The sequence below is a fragment of the Lycorma delicatula genome, chromosome 13 (assembly GCF_047948215.1).
Source record: "Lycorma delicatula isolate Av1 chromosome 13, ASM4794821v1, whole genome shotgun sequence".
In the NCBI taxonomy this organism is placed as follows: domain Eukaryota; kingdom Metazoa; phylum Arthropoda; class Insecta; order Hemiptera; family Fulgoridae; genus Lycorma; species Lycorma delicatula.
This window is the reverse complement of record NC_134467.1, coordinates 12,069,474-12,091,784: the sequence shown is the minus strand read 5'-3', so window position 1 is coordinate 12,091,784 and position 22,311 is coordinate 12,069,474. Positions and strand designations below refer to the sequence as shown.

Sequence of the window (22,311 nt, the reverse complement as noted above, 5' to 3'; positions counted from 1 at the left end):
CTTTCAACAAGCAGTCTATTCACAACATAAGGGTTAAACTGATGATTACCTTATTATTTATTGCAGTTATACCTGCGATACAAAAAGTGTTTGCACACGAACAAAACTTAATGTAGCTCTATACTTACTGCCAGTGAAAAATTAGTAATATGTTATTAATAGACTACTCTTAAGATGCCAAAACTTTTTAGATTTAGATGTATAAATTTTCTCAATTTCCCATCTCCATGACATTGCATACAAATTGCTAGTTCAAATGATTTTATATCAGGTCAAACGCCTTTATCACACATGCTCAAAGGCCTCCCCACGTCTAAAAGCATCAAACTATGCTCAGAACAATTGAGAAACACGGCAAGGTATCAATTATGAGCCAAGGATCACTGACAAGGATATTCTTCAGTCTTGATGTGTGTAAAGAACACACTACCTGTTTGCCATTCTATCTAAAATCAAATGCAATTTAAAAATAACAAAAACAACTTGGTTCAATGTAAAACAAAATTTAAGCTAATGAAATAAACATTTATGTTTGTGATTCTGAATGCTAATTAATCAATTTATTTTATTATGTACTAAAAATACAGTAATTTCAACATACATACTTTTAGATTGTTGATTACAATAGTCTAACTTTTGAAAATAATTAGTTATTTATAATAACTATTTAGTTAATAATAGTTAGTCAGTTTAGTTAATAATAAATCAAGTCACCTTGATTATTATTATCTGAATTATAGATTAAGATTTTAATTAAAACTGTATTAGCGGAACTCTGAAAATATAACTACAAAAAAAATAATGGAAAATTTAAATAAATGTTTAAAAACTAAGTTATTACATAAATTAAGTTTTTTGAAGGCTTAAATCCTCAATAACTACTCTTGAGATGATAATAGAAGAATTAAAAAGGAGTTAAAATGACTTCCAAATTCTTAAAAGTCATCATAAGGCTGTAGCTGTTTCTGTTGTTTCAGGTAGCACTAGCTTCTTACAGACTTCTGGTTTTCTGAAGCAGTTACTAACATAACAGTACCTTTTACTTTCCCTTTAGATAGCGCTATAGAAAGAAAAGTATTGTAATTAGTTCAATTTGTGCATATGCGGTTTTCAACATATCTTGATGTTTTGGTACCTAAGGAACCCAAAAAAACCAGATGGCTAGAAAAGATTCGCTTATTTTTCGCATAAATTTAAATTTAGAGATTGTGTCTGTAAGAGTGAGTTTATTAAGGTTTAAAGTTTTCTGGTAAACCCCATAGGCCAGAAAATACACGTACTCAAGTTCGATACATGAATTGGTCGAGTTAGGACGTGTTTTACTGCTCCAGCCATACTAGTATTTAGTTTGGAATTAATTCATTCATTAGTTAGTTTTATTTTCCTCCAATTAGGAAAGGTTTTGTAAGTTGTTTTGTTAATAACTAGGAATTTATTTTGGTAAAATTAATTATTTTTATTTATTTTAGCTTGGGTATCTTAGGCTATCTGGAACATAGGTTATCAGGTGTTATTTTTTATTAAATTCCACCTCATTTTGGTGGGTTTTTATCAGTGTTGTGTTTTATTAAGTGTTTAAGCGTGTTGTTTATTTGTGATTTCTTGGAAATTATTATAATTCCTAATAGTTTTGTTAATTCAGTGCATAGTTTGTTTACCATAGTAACGGCCGTAGATCTCTCGAAGTCAAGAAGTCTAAGGTTCAATTCCTAGTAAAGGCACATACTTTTATATGGATTTGAATGCTAGGTTCGTTGGTGATTGGGTTTCAATTAACCGCACATCTCAGGAATGGTCGAACTAAGACTATACAAGACTACGCTTCAGTTACGTACAGTTTTACATATCATCCTCAATCATTCTCTGAAGTAATACCTTACACGGTGGTTCCGGAGGCTGAACAGAAAAAAAAACACAAAGTAAAGGTTGCCATCTTGTTGTATTGTGATCAGTAACTGTGTTTTCTCGCCGACTTATTGCCTTGTCCTGTCTCGTTTTACTGTTTACGTTTGCTCTGATTGGATGCTTGTTCATTCGTTGTAAACAACTACTACGTTATTTAGTTGGCTATTTATCGTTTATAATTTATTTTTAACGTAATTAGTGTGTGTTATGTCAGGAAAAGAGAAACGGGATAGGCCCAAGCGGGCAATCAGCCTATTCCTGTCGGTGAGTTATTAACTGAGGTGCGAGCTGATGATTCGTCCTCAGGAGAGGAGGAACCGAAGGCTGGAGTGTCAGATGTTTCGACTCGATTGGTTGAACTTATTGGTGAATTTCGTAAGGTTCTTGGCTGTCAAGAGTTCTGCTCCACTTCTGCGTGAGTTTAATGAACGGTATGATACGCTCATGCAATCTTTGGACAGTTCTAAAAGTGGAGCCATTGGGTTCACGAAAACTGGTTTCCTCTAAGTTAAGTGATTTTAAATCATTTTTCGTGGCTCTAGTTGAGGGGTATAAGACATTAGCTGCAAGGTCTGCTGAAGTGATAGGTCATAGTAAAGTTCAGTTCCCGTTGTTGTGCCTCAGCGTAAGCCTTATGCTTAGGTATTATGAGAAAAGCGGGAGGTCAGTTTGAACCGACAGCAACCGGAGGTAGTTTTCGTAAATTTAAAAGAGGGGGTTTCTGGTAAGTCAAACAAGGATATAAAGGGCGAATTTTAGGTCGTCCTTCGAGAAAAGAAGTCAAGCCTGAAAATTCGAAACATTCGTGAAACAAAAAAGGGGTTAGTCGTCGTAGCAGAAGATAAGCAGACAATTAAAGTTATTTCAGAATCCTTCAAAGTCAGGAAAACCGACATGAAAGTCGACCCAAAACGGAGGAGGTCTTTGTTTATGACATAAACAGGCGTTTATCTGAGGATGAGTTGATGATTCTAATAAGTAAACAAAATACTCCGATGACAGAAATGATGAAATTCAACTGCTGATTACTGTTTAAAATGGGTAGGCAGGAGGACGAGCACTACCACGGCGTGTTTGAGTTAAGTCCTGAATTCTGGAAACGCTTTGTTGCTGAAGATAGGCTGTTTGTCGACTTCTCTTCTTGCAAGGACTAATTAGATGTCTAGTATTGCTTTAAATGCTGCCAGTATGAATACTCAAAGCACGCTGTGTGTAATAAGGGTAGTGGTTTTTATCTGAGGACTCGATATGTATATGACGTTTTTGGCGTTACATGGTTAAATTCGGTCAGTTAAATGCACAGCGTGCTTACGTTGCACAGATAGAGCTAGGTGAGATTGCTCTTCGTAGGGGTTTGGATGTTGTTCTTCAGCATCCACATCTTGTGTCTGCCAGGTTTTTCTCATTATTGGAAACGATTCTACTGTGGTTCTGCTAGTATGTTCGCTGTTGTGTGCAGAAAGGAGATAGATTGTGTCTTCTTGCGAAAGATCTCAGATAATCATCATGTTGTTGTTCGCGTAGATGTTCAGATTTTGCATCTGTATGTGGCAAGTTCAAATTTTCAGTTCAGGAATCCTGCTGATCGTCATCTTGAAGTCTGAGATTAAATTCTTAGATTCTCTGGTCATAGTTCAATCCTTCTTGGACCGAATGTTAACGCTAAGTCACTGTTGTGGCATAACGGATTCATTTATGAACGGTGAATTGTTTGAGGGCTTTTTAACCCATCATGACTTATAGGTGTTTAATATGCCTGGAGAGTTGTCCACTTACTTTGGTATGGTAGATGGACATCGGTTGTTTGGTGGAATGAACATCTATGTCATCATTGGTAGGTTTATTCCTGCCAATGTTACTGACTGGAAAGTGGTTGATGATTGCTCAAGTGATCATCTAGCGATTGTTTATGAGATTGCTGGTGGTTCGAGTGATGGTTACCAATGTAACGTTCCGGTTCAGCAGAGTCGTTTCTCTACATACATGCAGAAAACACCCTGACTAGAAGAGGTTTGTTGGTTTCTTGTCGGCCAGGCTTCGTGTTCTTGATCGGAGTCTGGAGAAGGACTTGGCACTTAGGTTGTCAGCAGCTTTCATTGATGCTGCTGAATATTCGATTCCCAGAAGTTTAGGTTGAGAGAGGACTGCTCTATGGTGAAATAAAGGATTAACAAGTCTGGAACAGGCTGTCTGTTGTTTACGGAGAGCGTCTCAGCGTGAGAATGATCCAGAAAGGCGGGCAGTCCTGGTTGCAGAGTACAGAGATCGAAGATCTCATTATTTTCTTAAGGTCTGCGCGGCGAAGAGGAATTCCTGGCGTTCCTTTGTTAGTGAACAGGGGGAAAAAGATCCCTGGGTATAGGGGTATATAGAGTGTATGGGTTTTAGGACACAAACGTAGAAAGGATGTTCTTCTGTTTGCTCTTTCGACTCTGCATGGCGTAATATCAGATGTATCAGAAATTTTACGCAGCCTATTACACGATTTGTGCCTGACGACAACGTAGTGGGGAGACCGCATACCATCTGCGAGTGAGGCGTGAGGTCGCTTTATTTCGCTTGGTATATTGCCTTTGAATTGCTGAGGAAGAAGTACGTCAGGCTATTTGTAGTTTAGGCAGAGGTAAGGCCCGGAGCTTTGACGATAACGGTAGAGAGCTCCTTGTTCAATCGGTAGGTGTAAATGTGAGAACTATCACACGGGTGTTTAATAAATTGTTGTTTGGCGGGTGCTTCCCTGTATGTTGGAGGAAAGAGATTGTTAAATTGTTGTTTAAAGGAAGCGACAAGGATCCCACTGTTAGTTCGTTTTACAGGCCCCTGGCGCTGCTGCCGGTTATTGGTAAATTCTTTGAGAAGTTCTTTTATCTTCGTATAAATGAGAGACTGACAGCGCGTGGGTTATTGATGGAAAACCAATATGGGTCTCGTCCCGGAAAAGATATCGAGGGAGGCACACTCCATATAATGAGTGTGCTATCGACGACCGCGGCAGAATATGTCTTGGGAATTTTTCTGGACATTTCCGGTGCTTTTAATAATCTGCGGTGGCCTTCAGCTATTTACCAACTGTTCAGCAATTGATTGTATTGAAAGCGAATTACTGTTACTGCAATACTATTTCAGTTATAGCGATGTGTTCCTCGGCGAGGGTAATCATGCGGTTGGTAAGACATTATCTAAGGGTTGTCTCCAAGGCAGTATGTTGGGTCCTGTGTTGTGGGTGGTCGAGTTTGATTCTCTTCTGCGGCTGAGATTGTCCAGTGGGTGTTGCATGGTGGCTTATGCCGACAACAGGTTCTGTTGATCGAAGGATGCTCGCGGAGGGGGATTGAGCTCAGGGCCACTCGTCCATGGAGAATATTGGAGCTGCGGAGTCATCAATACAAGATAACATTCGGCCCGGATAAGACCACTATGATGTTCCTCAACGGCTGTTTGGCTTTGAGTCGGCAAGCCCGCCTTTCGATGGCAGGTCAACGTATTAAATATGTTTAGGCTTAGAAGTACTTTGGGGTGTTTCTGGATGAGAAGTTGCAATTCAAAAAGCATTTTCAATACGTCACGGAGAAGGTTTGTAGTGCCTTCTTCGAAATTCGACGTGTGGTCAATCTTGATTGGGGGTCTGAATTTTAAGACCATGAACATGCTGTACAAATCCATATGTGAGGCTATTACGCTGTATGCAGCGACTGTTTGAGCGGGGAGGCTAAGATTTCAAAGTTACCGGAATATTTTACTGAGGGCCCAACGACTTATGTTACGACGGTAACGGGACAGTTACCGAACTATTTCATGAGAGGCGATCTTGGTGATTGCGGGAGTGAAACCAATCGATATTCTTGCAGTAGAAAGCAGGCACGTTATGCTGCTAGGAAGTTGGGTTAGTTGACTTCCGAAAAGATCCGGGAAATCGAGCGGCATAGATTTAATTTATGGCAAGCTAAGTGGGATGAGACACAGAAGACGGACGGTATACGCACGACCTCTTCTCAGATATTAGGTGTTTTCGGCGTGCCTCCTAGATTTCCTCAAACAAATACATCACAGTTTCTTTGGGACACGGTGCTTTTCAGGGCAAGCTGGCGAGATTCGGCCTGTTTGATACGGGTATATGCCCGCAGTAGGGGGTGTTAGATAATGCTTTTCATGTGCTATACGAGTGCTTGAAATATCATAACTGTATCATTTATTGACTGGACATTCTTGGGTCAGTGCTGAATTTGCATCCAACCAGGCCAAATGGACTATAGTTAAGGAATTCATGATTTGTATTGCAAAAGAAAGGATAGCGAAGGGGGTTTAGTCCCAACTGGGCTTCCTTTGTCTCTTTTGTTTTCATTATTCTTTTTTTTTTGTTAATTCTTCACTAATTATATTATGGTTTTAGTTCAAGTTTAAGTTGTTTGGATTCACTTTTACTTTCTCGGGTAGGTGTAGGTAATTTCAATTCCTTCACTTAAAAATTGCAGATTGAATCTTCTGTAGGACTAACTGAGATGTGTTTTGTTTCTATGTGTCCAACTTTGTTATAAGTACACCGATAGGAATGTTACTTGTGGCATTCGCATCGGTGGCATCCTGGTCGAGGCAAGACTGCAATATGCCTGCTGTCAAGGTTTTTGAAGATGACCTCCAGTAAAGCCCATCAGGGCTAGGTATGGAGGTATTAACCCACCGGGTTGATCTAGTGGTGAATGCGTCTTCCCAAATCAGCTGATTTGGAAGCCAAGAGTTCCAGCGTTCAAGTCCTAGTAAAGCCAGTTATTTTTACACGGATTTGAATACTAGATCGTGGATACCGGTGTTCTTTGTTGGTTGGGTTTCAATTAACCACACATCTCAGGAATAGTCGAACTGAGAATGTACAAGGCTACACTTCATTTACACTGATACATATCATCCTCTGAAGTATTATCTAAACGGTAGTTACCAGAGGCTAAACAGGAAAAAGAAAAAGGTATGGAGGTATGGAGGGGGTAGTGTGGCAACCGTTAATGTCACATGGTGGATGACCACCATGACGGGGTTGACCATCCTGATCCCTTTGGGATCAGAATGGTCAACCCTGTATTCTCTCAAAGTTTGAAAAAGTCTCTCTGCTTTCTTAAAGTTGATAAAAAATAGGTTTGTTCCTGAATATAGAGTATTTTAGAATCAAGTACAAACTTTATATTTGTTCTGGATATGATTGTCCCTTTTGAAAGCCTGCTTTGATTCTCTCCTATTTTATGATCTATTTGAGGATCTAATCTATTCAATAGAATTTTGAAGCCGCACAATAGATTAATTCATATCTATTTGTTTGTCATTAATTTTTATTTGGAATGTTATCGTTTTGTTTACTTTTAACTATACATTTTTTTTTTTCATTTTAAGAAGTAGACCAGGTATTACTATAATATGACTTTTATAATCTAACTTAACATTAAGTAAGTTTATAATTCAAAATGCAACATTATTATTTTAAATGATAACAGTTAGTTGGTTCAGTAAATTTTTACAAATTACTACTGATTATGTGTTACAAACTGTCACAGTTGTTGTAGAATATTTTCAAGTACATTATTACATAATTTATATAGTCTGTAAAAGTGTACACACACACAGAGAGAGAGAGAGAGAGAGAGAGAGAGAGAGAGAAACACTGATTATCTGGAATGACCTTTTGCAAGAGTGAATTCGGAAAATCATAAAATTAAAGAAGCTGTATCATAGAAATTAATTAAAAGTACATATTCTAATGTTACATCGGTATCAAATTTAATAAAACGATGCAAATATAAAAAAAATAAATGTTTTCAATAAAATTAAAAACATTCTCAGAACATTACATACAATGTAATTTCATGTACAAACAGAAATATATGTTACCTTAATTTTATGAGCTCACGTGACATTAAGTATTAACAAAAATAGTTCCAAGGTGTAATGGAGAACCTGCTTGGGTTAGGCCTATAAATATACTGACTTCATGAAGATTATGGTAATTAGCAATAAGGCATGATTGTATGGATAAGGCTCAGAAACAAAGGCTTAACAAAGAAAGCAAGAAAAGTAAAGAGCAATTTCAAAAATATAACATCTTTTTGCTGGGATTTTATAACGCAGAGATGTTTATTACAAAGAAAATATTCATTAATAGTATTACAAAGAAACTCCAGTCCTTCAGTGATACAAATCATTACAAGAAACTGGAATTCAGTTTACTATATTATGACAATGCTCCTGTCCATTCCTTATTTCCAGTTCATGATTTCTTTGCCTGAAGAATTCTTAGGTTTTCTGGGCTCTTTACTTTCAGATATGATACCTGATTCTTCTCCAATGTAAAGAACCCTATGAAAGTGTCCCAATTTGAGAGCTGAGAAGACAAAAGTAGAATGTGACAGCGCAATTGACAACCTTACCAAAAGAGAACTTCCAACAGTGGAAGAAGTGGGTCAAGTAAAGTCAACAAGTAAGTTATTTATTTCTTGGCCTACAGCTGTTTTTTGAACAGAATTTATATGTATTAACTGGGAGTAGGAATAAAATAAATAAATAACTCTTAGAAACAAAATGAATTACTTACACGTAAATAAAACACTAATTTCATACATAAATTTATTTAAAATAAAAAAATATAAACTAACTTTAGACTGTACATCATACCTTAATCTTGGATGAGTTATACGAATAAAAATCGTATGACTACAATTATACAGAATTTTTTTATTTTTTATGAAAATCAATATGTTTTAAAAATCAATCTTTTCTATTAAAAGACTTATGACAAAAATCACACATAAATTTTTTCTGACCGGTGTGAACAGGAAGATGTCCTTTCAATTGATAATTCTCATTAAAAGACATTTGACAAAAATTACATGAGAATTTTTTATCACCAGTATGAATAGAAAGGTGTCTCTTCAAAGTATCGCAGCGATTAAAAGATTTCAGGCAAATATTACACAAGAACTTTTTCTCTCTATTATGAATTGTAAGATGTTTCTTCAAATTACTACTACTATTAAAACATTTTAAACATGTACTACACATAACCTTTTTCTCCCCTGTATGAATTATAAGGTGTTTCTTCAAATTACAATTATTATTAAAAGATTTGTCACAAGTGTTACATTTAAATCTTTTTTCTCCGATATGAATAGAAAAATGTCTGTTTAAATCACCTCCCCGATAAAATGACTTTTGACATAATGTGCAATGGTAACTTTTTTTTCCGATATGAATGTTATTGTGATGCATCAGATTATATTTTGACTTGAATGTTTTTTCACAATGATTACATGTATATCTCTTAGCGTCATTAATATTTTGTTTATTATACTCCACTAATCTATCATTTATATCATGTTCAAATACTGATGTTTTATCATTATTAAATCCATCACTACTGGTACTGTCGATTTCATTGAATATTTTATGTAGGCGACTACATATAAGGCTATCTTTACACTTGTTGAGTGCCATATATTTTGCATTCTGAATATTATCCTCAACATTTTCTAAAATTGAATCATCAACTGTCTCATCAGCAAGATCCTAAAATAAAAAATGTATATTATATTCACGCAAAATAAAAAAACAAAACATTACATAACATTTACAACAAGAAGAATTTCAATCTGCTGTAAATACCAAATAGAAACGAAAACAAATCTTTTGTTGAAGAATCCTGTTAAAAAAGGGGCAATTGATATTAAATATCTTGATTGCTATGAGATCTGGTATGGAGTCTCACCCATGTTTAATCAATTTATCTATTTATTTTATTATGTACTTAAAAATACAGTAATATCAATATTCATTCCTTTAAATTGTTAACTATATAGTCTAACCTTTGGAAATAATTAGTTATTTATAACTATTTTAGTTAATAATAGTCAATTTCGTTAATAATAATCAAACCCGCCGGTTTGGTCTAGTATCTTCCCAAATCAGCTGATATGGAAGTCAAGAGTTCCAGCGTTCAAGTCTTAGTAAAGTCAATTATTTTTACACGGATTTGAATACTAGATCATGGATACCGGTGTCCTTTGGTGGTTGGGTTCAGTTAACCAATCACACATCTCAGGAATGGTCAAACTGAGACTGTATTAGACTACACTTCATTTTCACTCATACATATCATCCTCATTCATCCTCTGAAGTATTATCTAAATGGTAGTTACCAGAGGCTAAAACAAGAAAAAGAAAGGAAAGGAGTTAATTATAGATTAAGATTTTAATTAAAGCTGTATTAGAGACTCTCTGAAAATATAACCACAAAACTATTAAATACTAGAAAAAAGGCACTGCAAAAATATTACATGGTTTCTGTTTCTTTACACATGATGTGTAAAGAAACTGTTTCTTGGGTTGTGATTTTTTTTAACATAGTTCTAACCCCAGTATTTTCCTTTTTTATTCCCAAAATACAATTATAATTTTATATAAATTGTTCGAAAAGTATAAATCATTCAAACAAATTAATCATTTGTGCACTGTGCATGCTGCCCGGTGTACCACGTGGTCTACTCTGCGCCAATAGCAGCTAAAACAAGAATTTGAGCACACAACAAACAAACCCATGCACCATCATTTTTTGTGGAGAATGAAATTCTTAATTACAGGAACTTATAAACTGTTAAAAAATTATCTATCGTTTTTAAATTTCAAGGTGTTAATTGGTAAAATTTAAAAAATAATAATTTAACCTTAAAAATTACTGTATAAATAATTTTCAGTTTATTACATATCTTTCATAGAATTATTGCTGTTTAAAAAAAACTCCATCATCATTGTTTGTTCAGAAAAATTTAATTTAAAAATTTGTTTTTCAGCGAGCATTTACTTACTGTATTTATGCCATAAATATAATTAATTCCAATAATGCCTGCCTATAATTCTAATTAAAAAAAGAGTAGTTTTAGCATATTCTATTTTTGGTTCCTTCCTCTTCCTGTTTATAATCACTGTCAACAGATGAGTCCGTTACAAAAGTTAAAAATTTACGCATAAAGAAAGAAAAACAAGTCCTGTAATTTACTGTATAATTACAATAAACAAAATAAGTACAGACATTTACAGTACTGAATTTTAAAATATGAAGTGTCCCACAAAGAAATGGAGAAAAGTTCAGGACATGTTGTAATATTTGACTTGTAATATTTCTGGCGGCTTTCCGTATTAGCTAAGGATCATTTGGTATAAATTCAATAGCATTTCATATTTTAATAAGTAACTTCTACTTTTTGTTGGTATACTATCGTTTTTATATAGCCCCAAATGAAGTGCTCTAGTAGCATTAAGTCAGGTGATCATGATGGCCAATTGATTACTCCAGCATGTCCAATCCAGTTTAAGATATTAGCATTAAAGTGATTTCTAGCTATTAAAGAAAAATGTGGTGTTGCACCATCATACTGAAAATCATTTGCAATCGAGTTCGTAAAGGTACATCTGCTAAAAGAGCCAGCAAATAATTTTTCAAGAAATGAATGTATGCATCTTCCGTAAGGTTTTCATTGAAAACAAATGGTCCCAGAATTTTGTCATAAATAATGCCACACCAAACATTAATATGAAATCTATATTGGAAACTAGTTTCCACAGTACCATGTGGATTGCCTTCACTCCATAAATGACTATTTTTAGAATTGAAGACTGCATCTCATAAAAGTGGCTTCATCGGTAAATAAAACTTAATTTACCTTATCAGTGTTGTTGTCTAGAAGCCAAAAACAGAAGTTTAATTGCTGAGGGTAACCTGTTAGCCGCAAATTTTAAACTTTCTGGGGGCAGACAGGATAAAAATTTTATTTTTATAGGATGCACCACACTTTGTTTTTTGGCCAACCAGTACAACATGAAATTCACCTTGTACTAGCGCCTGGGCTGCACTTAATCACACTATATTCATCAATAATATGATGTGATTTACTTTGCATTCAACAGAAAATGAACATGTTAGAAACCCTTTTGTTCACAAATGCTTATATACTGAAGAAACGGTTTTCATATTTGGAATTTCCCTTTCAGGAAATCTCTCCTAATATTCATGTTGAGCAGCTTATAATTTCCATTAGAAAATCCATAAACAAAACTTACATTGGCATATTCCTTGTTAGAAAATTGAAATGGCCATCGTAGTGGTTTTACACTATGATAGGATAAAACTATACTTCTTTAATCTGTATGATAATTTATGACAACAGATTCAAACAAAGTACACAATTTTCATTGTTGACCAGCTTTCCCATGCATTCCAGTACACATTCCCGTACATTCCAACTTAGTTTTTATGTATTTATTTCATTTTACCTCTGTAAATTATTGATTATACATATATAAAATATTATTTTATAAAGTTTGAGTTTCTTTTAAAATTATTTTCAGTAATTAACTTTTTTTGTTTTTAAAATAAATGACGCAAGAACTATCGCATGAAAATAAACAAGAACAAAACAAAAGTAATGAAATGTAGTAGAAATAACAAAGATGGAACTTTAGTAATAAAATTACTAAAGATGGACGAAGCAGGAGCGACATAAAATGTTGAATAGCATGAATAGCACAGGCGAAACGTGCCTTCAGTCAGAAATATAATTTGTTTACATTAAAAATTGATATAAATTACAGGAAAAGATTTTTTATAGTATACATTTGGAGTGTTGCTTTATATGGAAGTGAAACTTTGATGATCAGAGTATCTGAGAAAAAAGATTAGAAGCTTTTGAAATGGGGTGCTATAGGAGAATGTTAAAAATCAAATGGGTGGATAAAGTGACAAATGAAGAGGTGTTGCGGCAAATAGATGAAGAAAGAAGAATTTGGAAATATATAGTTAAAAGAAGAGACAGACTTATAGGCCACATACTAAGGCATCCTGGAATAGTCGCTTTAATATTGGAAGGACAGGTAGAAGGGAAAAATTGTGTAGGCAGGCCACGTTTGGAGTATGTAAAACAAATTGTTGGGGATGTAGGATGTAGAGGGTATACTGAAATGAAACAACTAGCACTAGATAGGGAATCTTGGAGAGCTGCATCAAACCAGTCAAATGACTGAAGACAAAAAAAAAAAATAAAAAAAAAAATAAATGGTTTTTAGGTACAGAAAGAATAATACGATGTTCTGTCTATTTTACATCAATAAAAAATAAATTTTTAAAAGTTTTTATTGGGTGTATTTATATTAATTTTTTCAGAATTAAATTTTCTGGTTTGTTACTAAATATTCCGCATTTATTAGTCATTTAACAAAGCTATTGTACTACAAACCTAAAAAAAACCTTGTTTTTTGACACCGAATTTTGAGTTTTACATTGAATATCTTAAAAACTATTGTGTGAATTAAAATAACTTTCAAATTCTTAAGTCATCATGTAGCTGATTTTGATTCAAGTAGCTCTGTCTCCTTACAGACTTCTGTTTTTCTGAAGCAATTACCAACAATACTTTTTGTGATGACCTACATGCTTTGTCAATCCATTCTCTTTTCTGAAGAACATTTTTTTCCACAAAATCTTATGCTGCAAGATGTTTTTGTATTTTTTGAAAAATATTTTTGTTAAAACTTTTTATGACAATAAAACTTATTTTCTATACTGCACTGTTTTGCTTAATATAAGTTAAACTTTTTGAATGCAATAATGCTTTTTTCCAATAAAAGCATTTGTTTTGTCTGCATTAAAAACATTTCCAGAAAAGTATTCTGACAATTTTGGTGTGTAATTAACCCATTAATTTACATTTTTACTGCAGTTGCTTCTCTTTGACATTGTTTTAAAAGAAATAAAATGCCTATTTCAGTATTTTTCTTTGAAGTCACTTTTCCTTAAAAACATCAAGGGCCCTTTTTTTAAGAAATGGCTTAGAAAAGGAATTTTCTGTCTTACATATTACACCTACAATTTATATCATGAATATTTAAAAAAAATTTCTTTTGTAATAATTCAGCCATGTTTTACCAGTCATAAAATATTCTGCTACTTTCCAAACACTACTTTTTTTTTCAATTACTAGTTTTTCATTGGAATTTAAAAATGTTCACTTACTTTTTTCAGAGCAAAAAGTATTTCTACTCCAACGAAACTGAAATTCTTCTCAGATGCCACTTTGAGTCAGAAAAAGAATTCAACTGTTACAGATTTTTTACTTGATTATATCAACAAAGTGTAGCTTTTAATTAAATTTAATAAATGTTCCCTTTATGTGGATAAAGTTTTATACTACCTATGTATTTGGCAGAATAGAAAGATTTTACGTCACATAAGAGAATATTCTAACACCAAATTATGACAACATTCTTAAAGAACATGGAACATTTAAATTATTAGGAAAATACTGGAGGAGTTTTAAGTTAAAAAAAAAAGAATGTAGTCTATGCTGACGATGAAGCTCCCAAATTTTTAATGTGGAAGCAGCAAGTTTCATTAATAAAAAAAGGAATAAAAATTTTTTTGACATGAATTCTTACCAGCTGACTTAAATAAGTAAGAAATAAAAAAAGACTTGTGTGAAATTGAAAGAACTGCTACAGACTGGTGAACTACATATAATAATATCAGTACAAAGAGTAAAAAGGATGACGAAGAATTTCTAAATTTTGTATCAAGTTGAAAGGCACAATTTTTCTACACGAAGCCTTTTAGTAACATCATAGTAATGACAAGGAGTTACTCCTTGTCATATGATGACTCACCATCCAGCAAGACTACGAAGATAATTTTTTTTTACGTAAAAAGACAAACTTAGGACCACACAAGTATCACTTATATACATTTCTCATTTTTTTGGCTTGGATTTGTTTTTGCTCATCTGTCCATTTTCTTCCTGTTTTTCTTTCTTCTGCCACAAGAACTTTTATACTGTAAATTATTCTTCAGATATTATCTCAATCACAACAGTCCTCTTCTTTCAAGCCTATCCTTTGAAAGTCACCTTCAATCTGTTTCAGGTAATTTGATTTGTAATTTACGTTCCATAGCTCATTACTTATTTAATCTATTTGGATTGATCCCAATTGTATGCTCCAAGAAATTTAACCTTCTTTTCTTCATCCCTGTTTCTTGATATCAGTAATATTCTTGTTAGATTTCAGTCTGTACCTTTTTTCAGTTCTTATGGACCATCGATTTTCCTCAGTAATCCTCTTTTGATCTTGAACAATTATTCAAGGTCAGTTAGGTGCAATGTTTCAGTGCCATATACGATTACTGGTATTGGTACAGTTGCATACATCTTAATTTTGTGATCTTAGAGAGATTTTTCTTATTTTAGATTTTTTTTGGTGATAAATCTAGACTTCTTCAGTTTTAATATTCTATTTTCAATTGATGATTTATCTATTCTGCTTATAATCTCTCCTGGTTACTAAAATTAGTTTGTGACATTTATCATTCTGTATTTAATCTCTATTGTCGTTATTGTTAATGAGTTGATGTTCAACTTGATTTTCAACTTGGAAAAGTATACCTGTAGGCCTGTTTTTTTGGGTTATCATTGTTAACTGTATGTTTCTTTGTTTCAAATAAAACAGCCGGGTTATCAAAAGGACTAGGCATCTTATTTTGACATTTCAGTTTTTGGATTCGATTCCTGCACCCACATCATTCATCTACCAAAACCAAATTAAAGAGGATCAATGACAGTGCATCATCTTGTTTCAACTTTGTTGTGGCTAGAAAAGATTTGCTTATTTTTTCCATAAATTTAAGACTATGATTGTGAGTTTAATGTGATTTAAAGTTTTCCAGTCAACCCTGTATTCTCTCAAAAGTTTGAAAAGGAGTCGTCACTCTGTTTTCTGAAACTTGATAAAAGATAGGTTTGTTCCTGAATATATAGTATTTTAGATCAGCATTCAAGTCCTAGTAAAGTCAGTTATTTTTATATGGATTTGAATACTAGATTGTGGATACAGGTGTTCTTTGAAGGTTGGGTTTCAATTAACCACACATCTCAGGAATGGTCGAACTGAGACAGTAAAAGACTACACTCATATATATTATCCTGATTCATCTTCTGAAGTTATACTTGAACAGTAATTCCCGGAGGCTAAACAGGAAAAAAAGAAGTATTTTACATCAACTAGAAACTTTGTATCTGTTCCAGAAATGATTGTCCCTTTCAAAAACGTCCTTGATACTTCCTATTTTGTGATCTATTTGGGGTTCTAACCTATTCAATAGCATTTTGAAACCGCAAAATAGAGTAATTCATATTTATGTGTTTGTCATTAATTTTCATTTAGAACATGTTTTTTTCTTTTTAAGAAGAAGACAAGTTATTATTAAATGGCTTTTATTTGTTACCAACTGTCAGAGTTGTTCTAGAAGATTTTCAAGTACATTAATATATAATTTATATAGACTGTAGAAGTGCGAATACACACAAACATACACAGAAAAACACCGATTACCTGGGTTGACTTTTTGCAAGAGTAAATTCAGAAAATCAGAAATAAAGATAATTATAAAATTAAAAAAGGTTTATCATAGAAATTAATTAAAAGGTCATATCATTCTAGTGTTAAATGAGTATTTAATAAAAAAATAAATATTTTCATAAAATCAAAAACATTCTCAGAACATTACATATAATGTAATATGATGTACAAACAAAAATTTATGTTCCCATGACTTTATGAACACACATCACATTATGTATTAACAACAATGGCTACTTCATAATCTAATGCAGAACTCTTTTTGGGGGGGGGGGTGAAAAACGCTATTCCGTTATCATCACCTGAGTCAAAATAATAACACGAGGCTCCTTCTTGGACATTAAAATATTAGTAAAATAGCATTAAAACTAAGATTTATTTGTAAAACTAAGATACAATTCATTGTAAGAAACTGGACTTCAGGTTGTCACATCATGACAATGCTTCTCTCCATTCCTAGTGTCCAATTCATGATTTCTTTGCCAAGCAAAAATTTCTTTCGGTTTTGTGGGCTCCTTACTTTTCAAATAAGATTTCTGATTCTTCCCCAAGGTAAAGAACCCTATGAAAGTGTTCCAATTTGAGGGCTGAGAGGACAAAAGTAAACGTGACAGCACAATTATCAACGTTACCAAAGGAGAACTTCCAGCAATGGAAGACTGGGTTAAGGAAATTATTTTTTCCTTGGCCTACAGCTAGTTTTTGAACAGAATTTGTATATATTAGAGTAGAAATAAATTTAATAAATAACTCGTAGAAACAAGATGAATGACTTATATATAAATAAAACACTAATTTCATACGAAAATTTATTTAAAATAAAAAAATATAACTAATTTTAAATCATGCATCATATCTTAACCTTGGGTGAATTATATGTATACAATCTTATGAAAACAATTTTACACAATTCGTTTCTTCATTATGAAAATCAATATGTTTTAAAAAACTATCTTTTCTATTAAAAGACTTATCACAAAAATCACATGTAAATCTTTTCTGACCAGTATGAACAGAAAGATGTATTTTTAATCGATAATTTTCAAAAAATGACATTTGACAAAAATTAAATGAGAATTTTTTCTCACCAGTGTGAATAGAGAGGTGTCTTTTCAAAGTATCACAGCGACTAAAAGGTTTCAGGCAAATACTACATGAAAATGTTTTCTCATTGTCATGAGTAGATAAATGTGTATTTAATGTACACCTCTGACCAAAAGATTTCAGGCAAATATTACACGAGTACTTTTTCTCATGAGTATGAGTGGAAAGATGTATCTTTAATAATCCATTCTGATTAAAAGATTTAAAGCAAATATTACATGAATGTTTTTTATCACTATTATGAATTGCAAGGTGTTTCTTTAAAGTACTACTCCTATTAAAAGACTGTAAACAAATATTACATGTAACTTTTTTCTTCCCTGTATGAATTAGAAGGTGTCTGCAAATTACGATTATTATTAAAAGATTTTCCACAAGTGTTACATTTAAATCTTTTTTCACCGATATGAGAAGAAAAATGTCTGTTAAAATCACCTCTCCGATAAAATGATTTTTGACATATTGTAACAATGGTAACTTTTTTTTTCGATATGAATTATTATGATACTTAAGATTATATTTTGACTTGAATGTTTTTTCACAATGATTACAGGTATATTTCTTAGCGTCATTAATATTTTGTTTATTACACTCCACTAATCTATCACTTACATCATTATTATTAATTTTTATATCATGTTCAAATACTAATGATTTGTCATTACTGAATCCATCACTACTAGCACTGTCAATTTCATTGAATATTTTATGTAGACGATTATCTAAAACGTTATCTTTACACTTGTCGAGTATCATATATTTTGCATTCTGAATATTATCCTCAATATTTTCTAAAACTGAATCGTCAATAGTCTCATCAGCAAGATCCTAAAATAAAAAAAAATATATATTATATTCACACCAAATAAAAAAAAAAAACATAGTATAAAATTTATAAAAAGATGAACTTTATTCTGCAGTAAACAACAAAAAGGAAATATGACAAATCTTCTGTTGAAGAATTGTCTTAGAAAAACAGGATAATTGAAATATTTAAATAGCTTGTAGCCAAGAAACCCCATAAGAAGTCTTACCAATATTAGTAACAGACCACATAAGATATAATGTTACCAGTTGGACACTGTTCATTTTTAGAAAATACTACCTCAATATTTTATGTAGTTGTTTTGACTGTCTTAAGAAAATAATATAATTGATTTTTATAACTTAGGATAAGAAAAAATTAAAAAAAAAACATTTAAAAAATTAGGATTAAAGTATAGAGATAGAAAAACGACTGCTAAGATTTACAGGAACCAAACTACAACAGTAATAATAAAAAGAGCATAAGAAAGAAGCAGTAATAAAAACGGGAGTCAGACAAGGATTTTTCCTATCCCCGTTACTTTGTAATTTTTACGCAGAACTTTACAGTTAATGATGTTAAAGATCAGTTTAGATCTGAAGTAACTGTGCAAGGTGAAAAGACAAAGATGCTAAGATTTTCTGATGATATAATAATTCTAGTCAAGAGTAAAAAAGATTTAGAAAAAACAGTAAATGGCATGGATCAAGTCCTACACAAGAACTACCGCATGAAAATAAACAAGAACAAATCAAAAGTAATGAAATGTAGCAGAAATAAAGTAGAAGGACCACTGAATATAAAAATAGGATGTGAAAAGACTACAGAGGTAGAAGAATTTTGATATTTGGGAAGTAGAATTACTAGAGATACTGGATGAAGCAGGAGGGATATAAAATGCCGACTAGTACAGGTGAAATGAGCTTTCAGTCAGAAATATAATTTGCTTAAATCAAAAATTGATTTAAACATCAGGAAAGCATTTTTGAAAGTATACGTTTGGAGCATAGCTTTATATGGAAGTGAGACTTGGACGATCGGAGTATCTGAAAAGAAAAGATTAGAAGCTTCTGAAGTGTGGGGCTATAAGAGAATATTAAAAATCAGGTAGGTGGATAAAGTGTCAAATGAAGAGGTGTTACAGCAAATTGATGAAGAAAGAAGCATTTGGAAAAATATAGCTAATTGGAAAAAAGAAAAGATAAAGAAGAGACAGACATGTGTAGGCCACATCTTAAGGCATCCTGGAGTAGTCACTTTGATATTGGAAGGACAGGTAGATGGGAGAAATTGTGAGGGCAGACAACGTTTGGAATAGATAAAATAAATTGTTAGGTATGTAGAATGTAGGAAGTATACCAAAATGAAACAACTGGCACTTGATAGGAAATCTTGGAGAGTTGCATCAAACCAGTCAAATGAAAATGTTTAGATAAAAACAGGTATAATCAGAATACAAATTAAGCAAACAATTCAAATTATAAGTTAAACTTATTTTAATAAGTTAAACTAAAAATAAATGAACATGTTATTTATTTTTAAATGTAACAAACAATAACTTTACCGATTCTTCCTGTTTAATTTGGCCTTCTTCTTCCTTGCTTATAAGGATCAAATCTTCACATTTATCATTTATATCTAAACTTAAAGGATCATTTTCTTCTTTTACAGGTAACACTGTTTGTAATTTATTATAATCTAATCCCTGCAACAGAAAAGTTTCACGCTGCTGTAATAGTAAAATAGATATGTTCTCATTTTTAACCTCTGAGCAGATGTGTTGTATGATAATATAATACCCTATTACATAATCTTTTAAAAATATTTGTGAATGTTGGCACATAACCACATCCGCTAATCTTAAACCATTTCAGCAAATCTTGTCATGTTTATTAGTAATGTCAAACAACTTGTAATTTTTGTTTTGTTTTGTCGGCAATGAAAATAATCTCCAAATAAAGCTTGGAATATTTTTTTCTCTGGCATCAGATCATTAAAGTATTTATAAGCAAATTTTATTGTTTTTCTTTATTTGTCTGGTGTTTATTTTTAATAAAGTTATTTTATATATATAGTCTAATTTTTCATTATCATTTATTATACTGCATATGTTTTTATAATTAGTATGAATATTAACAAAAGATACAATCTGATAAAAAAATATGCTTGTTTTAAGTGACGATGAATTCACAGAACATTTACATCATAACAAAGCAAAATTATTGATCCAAATTTACTGAAAAATGATTAAAAAAAATAAAAATAAAAATTCCAAGGATCAAAATTAACTGCCAAAGATGTAATTAACAATATTTCTGCATTAAATCAAAATCTTATTACTGAAGTAAATTACTCATTACACTACATCTTAAGAAGATATATCACATTAATGCAATGCTGCTTAAAGAATTATTAAGTTTTTATTTTGATTTAAGAAATGGATGAAAATTTAAAAGTGTGATAAACTTACATTAAATTCAAAATAATCTGAACACAGGGAATTTTTGTTTATTTCTATGTTGTGGCTACATTGCTGTTTGGTTACACCACACTGATTCTTCAAGTTGTCTGTGTAACATGAGATTTTTTGTTCTTCAGTTGTTTAGCAATTTTCATTTTGTAAATAGTGTTTTATGAAAGTTAATATTATTTTTTATTACAAAATCATAGTTTTGAATTTTTTATTCTGTATGTCTTGAATATATAATAATGACATAATTGCAACTAAAGTATTAAAAAATTATTTCTCTTTCTAAGCATGCCAGTATAACACGAAAAACAGCTTGAGTATGGTGTTGGACCAGAGAAAGTGAATTCTATTTTAAAATAATTTAAAGAAATTGGTTCCTTTTCATCTCAAAGGAAAACTACTCCATCACAGGATTAGTGAGAAAAGTAAACTTCATCCAAAATTATCTGTTGTGAACTTAAGACTTTAAAGCCAGTAAAGCAGATTTACATGTGACAATTGTTGGATGCTGACTTCTAGCAGCTGAAAGGGAAAGCTCATTGGCCATATAAACACAGCTTTTAACACCAACAACATCCAGTAAAAAAGGCTCTTGTGGGCCATAGCACATGCCGACTGGATCAAAGGAGAGTAAAAAAAAAATGTTACGTTTTTCGAGTCACATTTTTATGTTCAGGGGTGAAGGGTTCCATATGTTAGAAAAGCATCAGATGAAAATAGATCTAGCTCATGCCCAACAATCAGATAAAAATATTTTTAGGGATTGTTTCATTTTGAGGGCCTTGGCTGATTACTTCTAGAAGATGGCATTATGAAAATTTTGGACATATTAAGATTCTGAAGGAAAGGGTACAACTTCAAAACAAATTCCCACAAGGTAACAAAGTATTCCAACAAGATTTGGCGCCATGTCAACTGCTAAAAAATGGAAAAATTTTTCATTCTTCCCATAGCCAGGCAACTCCCCACACTAAAACCCAATTGAAAATTTTTGGGCAATAGTCAAAAAATGGATTTTACCACAAAAACTGACCTCATTAAAGCAAAAATATCAATATGGTTTCATGAAGAACAAATCAGAAAAATGTGTAGTATCCTAGGTGAATCAATGCCAAATCATGTACATGAAGTGATTAAGAAAAAAGAAGACTTATTTATTATTATTATTATTAATTTTTATGACCGCATAGGATCACTTTAGTCTGTTATCCAAGTTGTTGTCCATTATGTGATGGGACTATTTGGACCTTGCAGTCCTCTCAGTACTTTTTCATATGTTTTGATCTTTGTGCCCGTTCTACTGTTGAAAATGTTCACATTCTGAGTTTTTCTCTTGTGAGTGTGAAGCAAGTGTTTTTGTTCTTGATGAATTTTATCTTATCTGTAGTGTCTTCTGGTGTAAGGTCGATTTCCTTCAGATCCTCGCTTATTTCTCCATCTGCATTCTGTTTTTCGAGTTGAGATTGTACTGAACTACCTGTTTTATGAGTCTTGAACACTGCAGCCTCATGATAAGTCTAAAGAATCCTAGTCTCCTCTTACGTATGGTATTTATGATGGGTTCTAACTCTTTGTACACGACTTTGTTAGGCAC

General features: G+C 32.4%; 1 protein-coding gene across 8 annotated transcripts in view; it reads right to left on the bottom strand.

The window, feature by feature from the left end:
* Positions 1–8,486: 8,486 nt before the first annotated feature.
* Positions 8,487–22,311, bottom strand: part of LOC142334127 (uncharacterized) — an 82,708-nt gene continuing 68,883 nt past the window's right edge. For 5 of the 8 annotated variants that reach the window (XM_075381859.1, XM_075381860.1, XM_075381861.1 and 2 more), the window contains 2 exons: positions 19,812–19,952; positions 16,564–18,270 (listed from right to left, as the gene is read on the bottom strand). In XM_075381859.1, the coding sequence (XP_075237974.1) occupies positions 17,227–18,270; positions 19,812–19,952 (1,185 nt within the window). In that variant the 3' untranslated portion in view covers positions 16,564–17,226. Of the gene's footprint in view, positions 9,451–16,558; positions 18,271–19,811; positions 19,953–22,311 lie in introns of those variants that run through there. The other 3 variants (XM_075381864.1, XM_075381858.1, XM_075381865.1) reach the window with 3 other exon arrangements.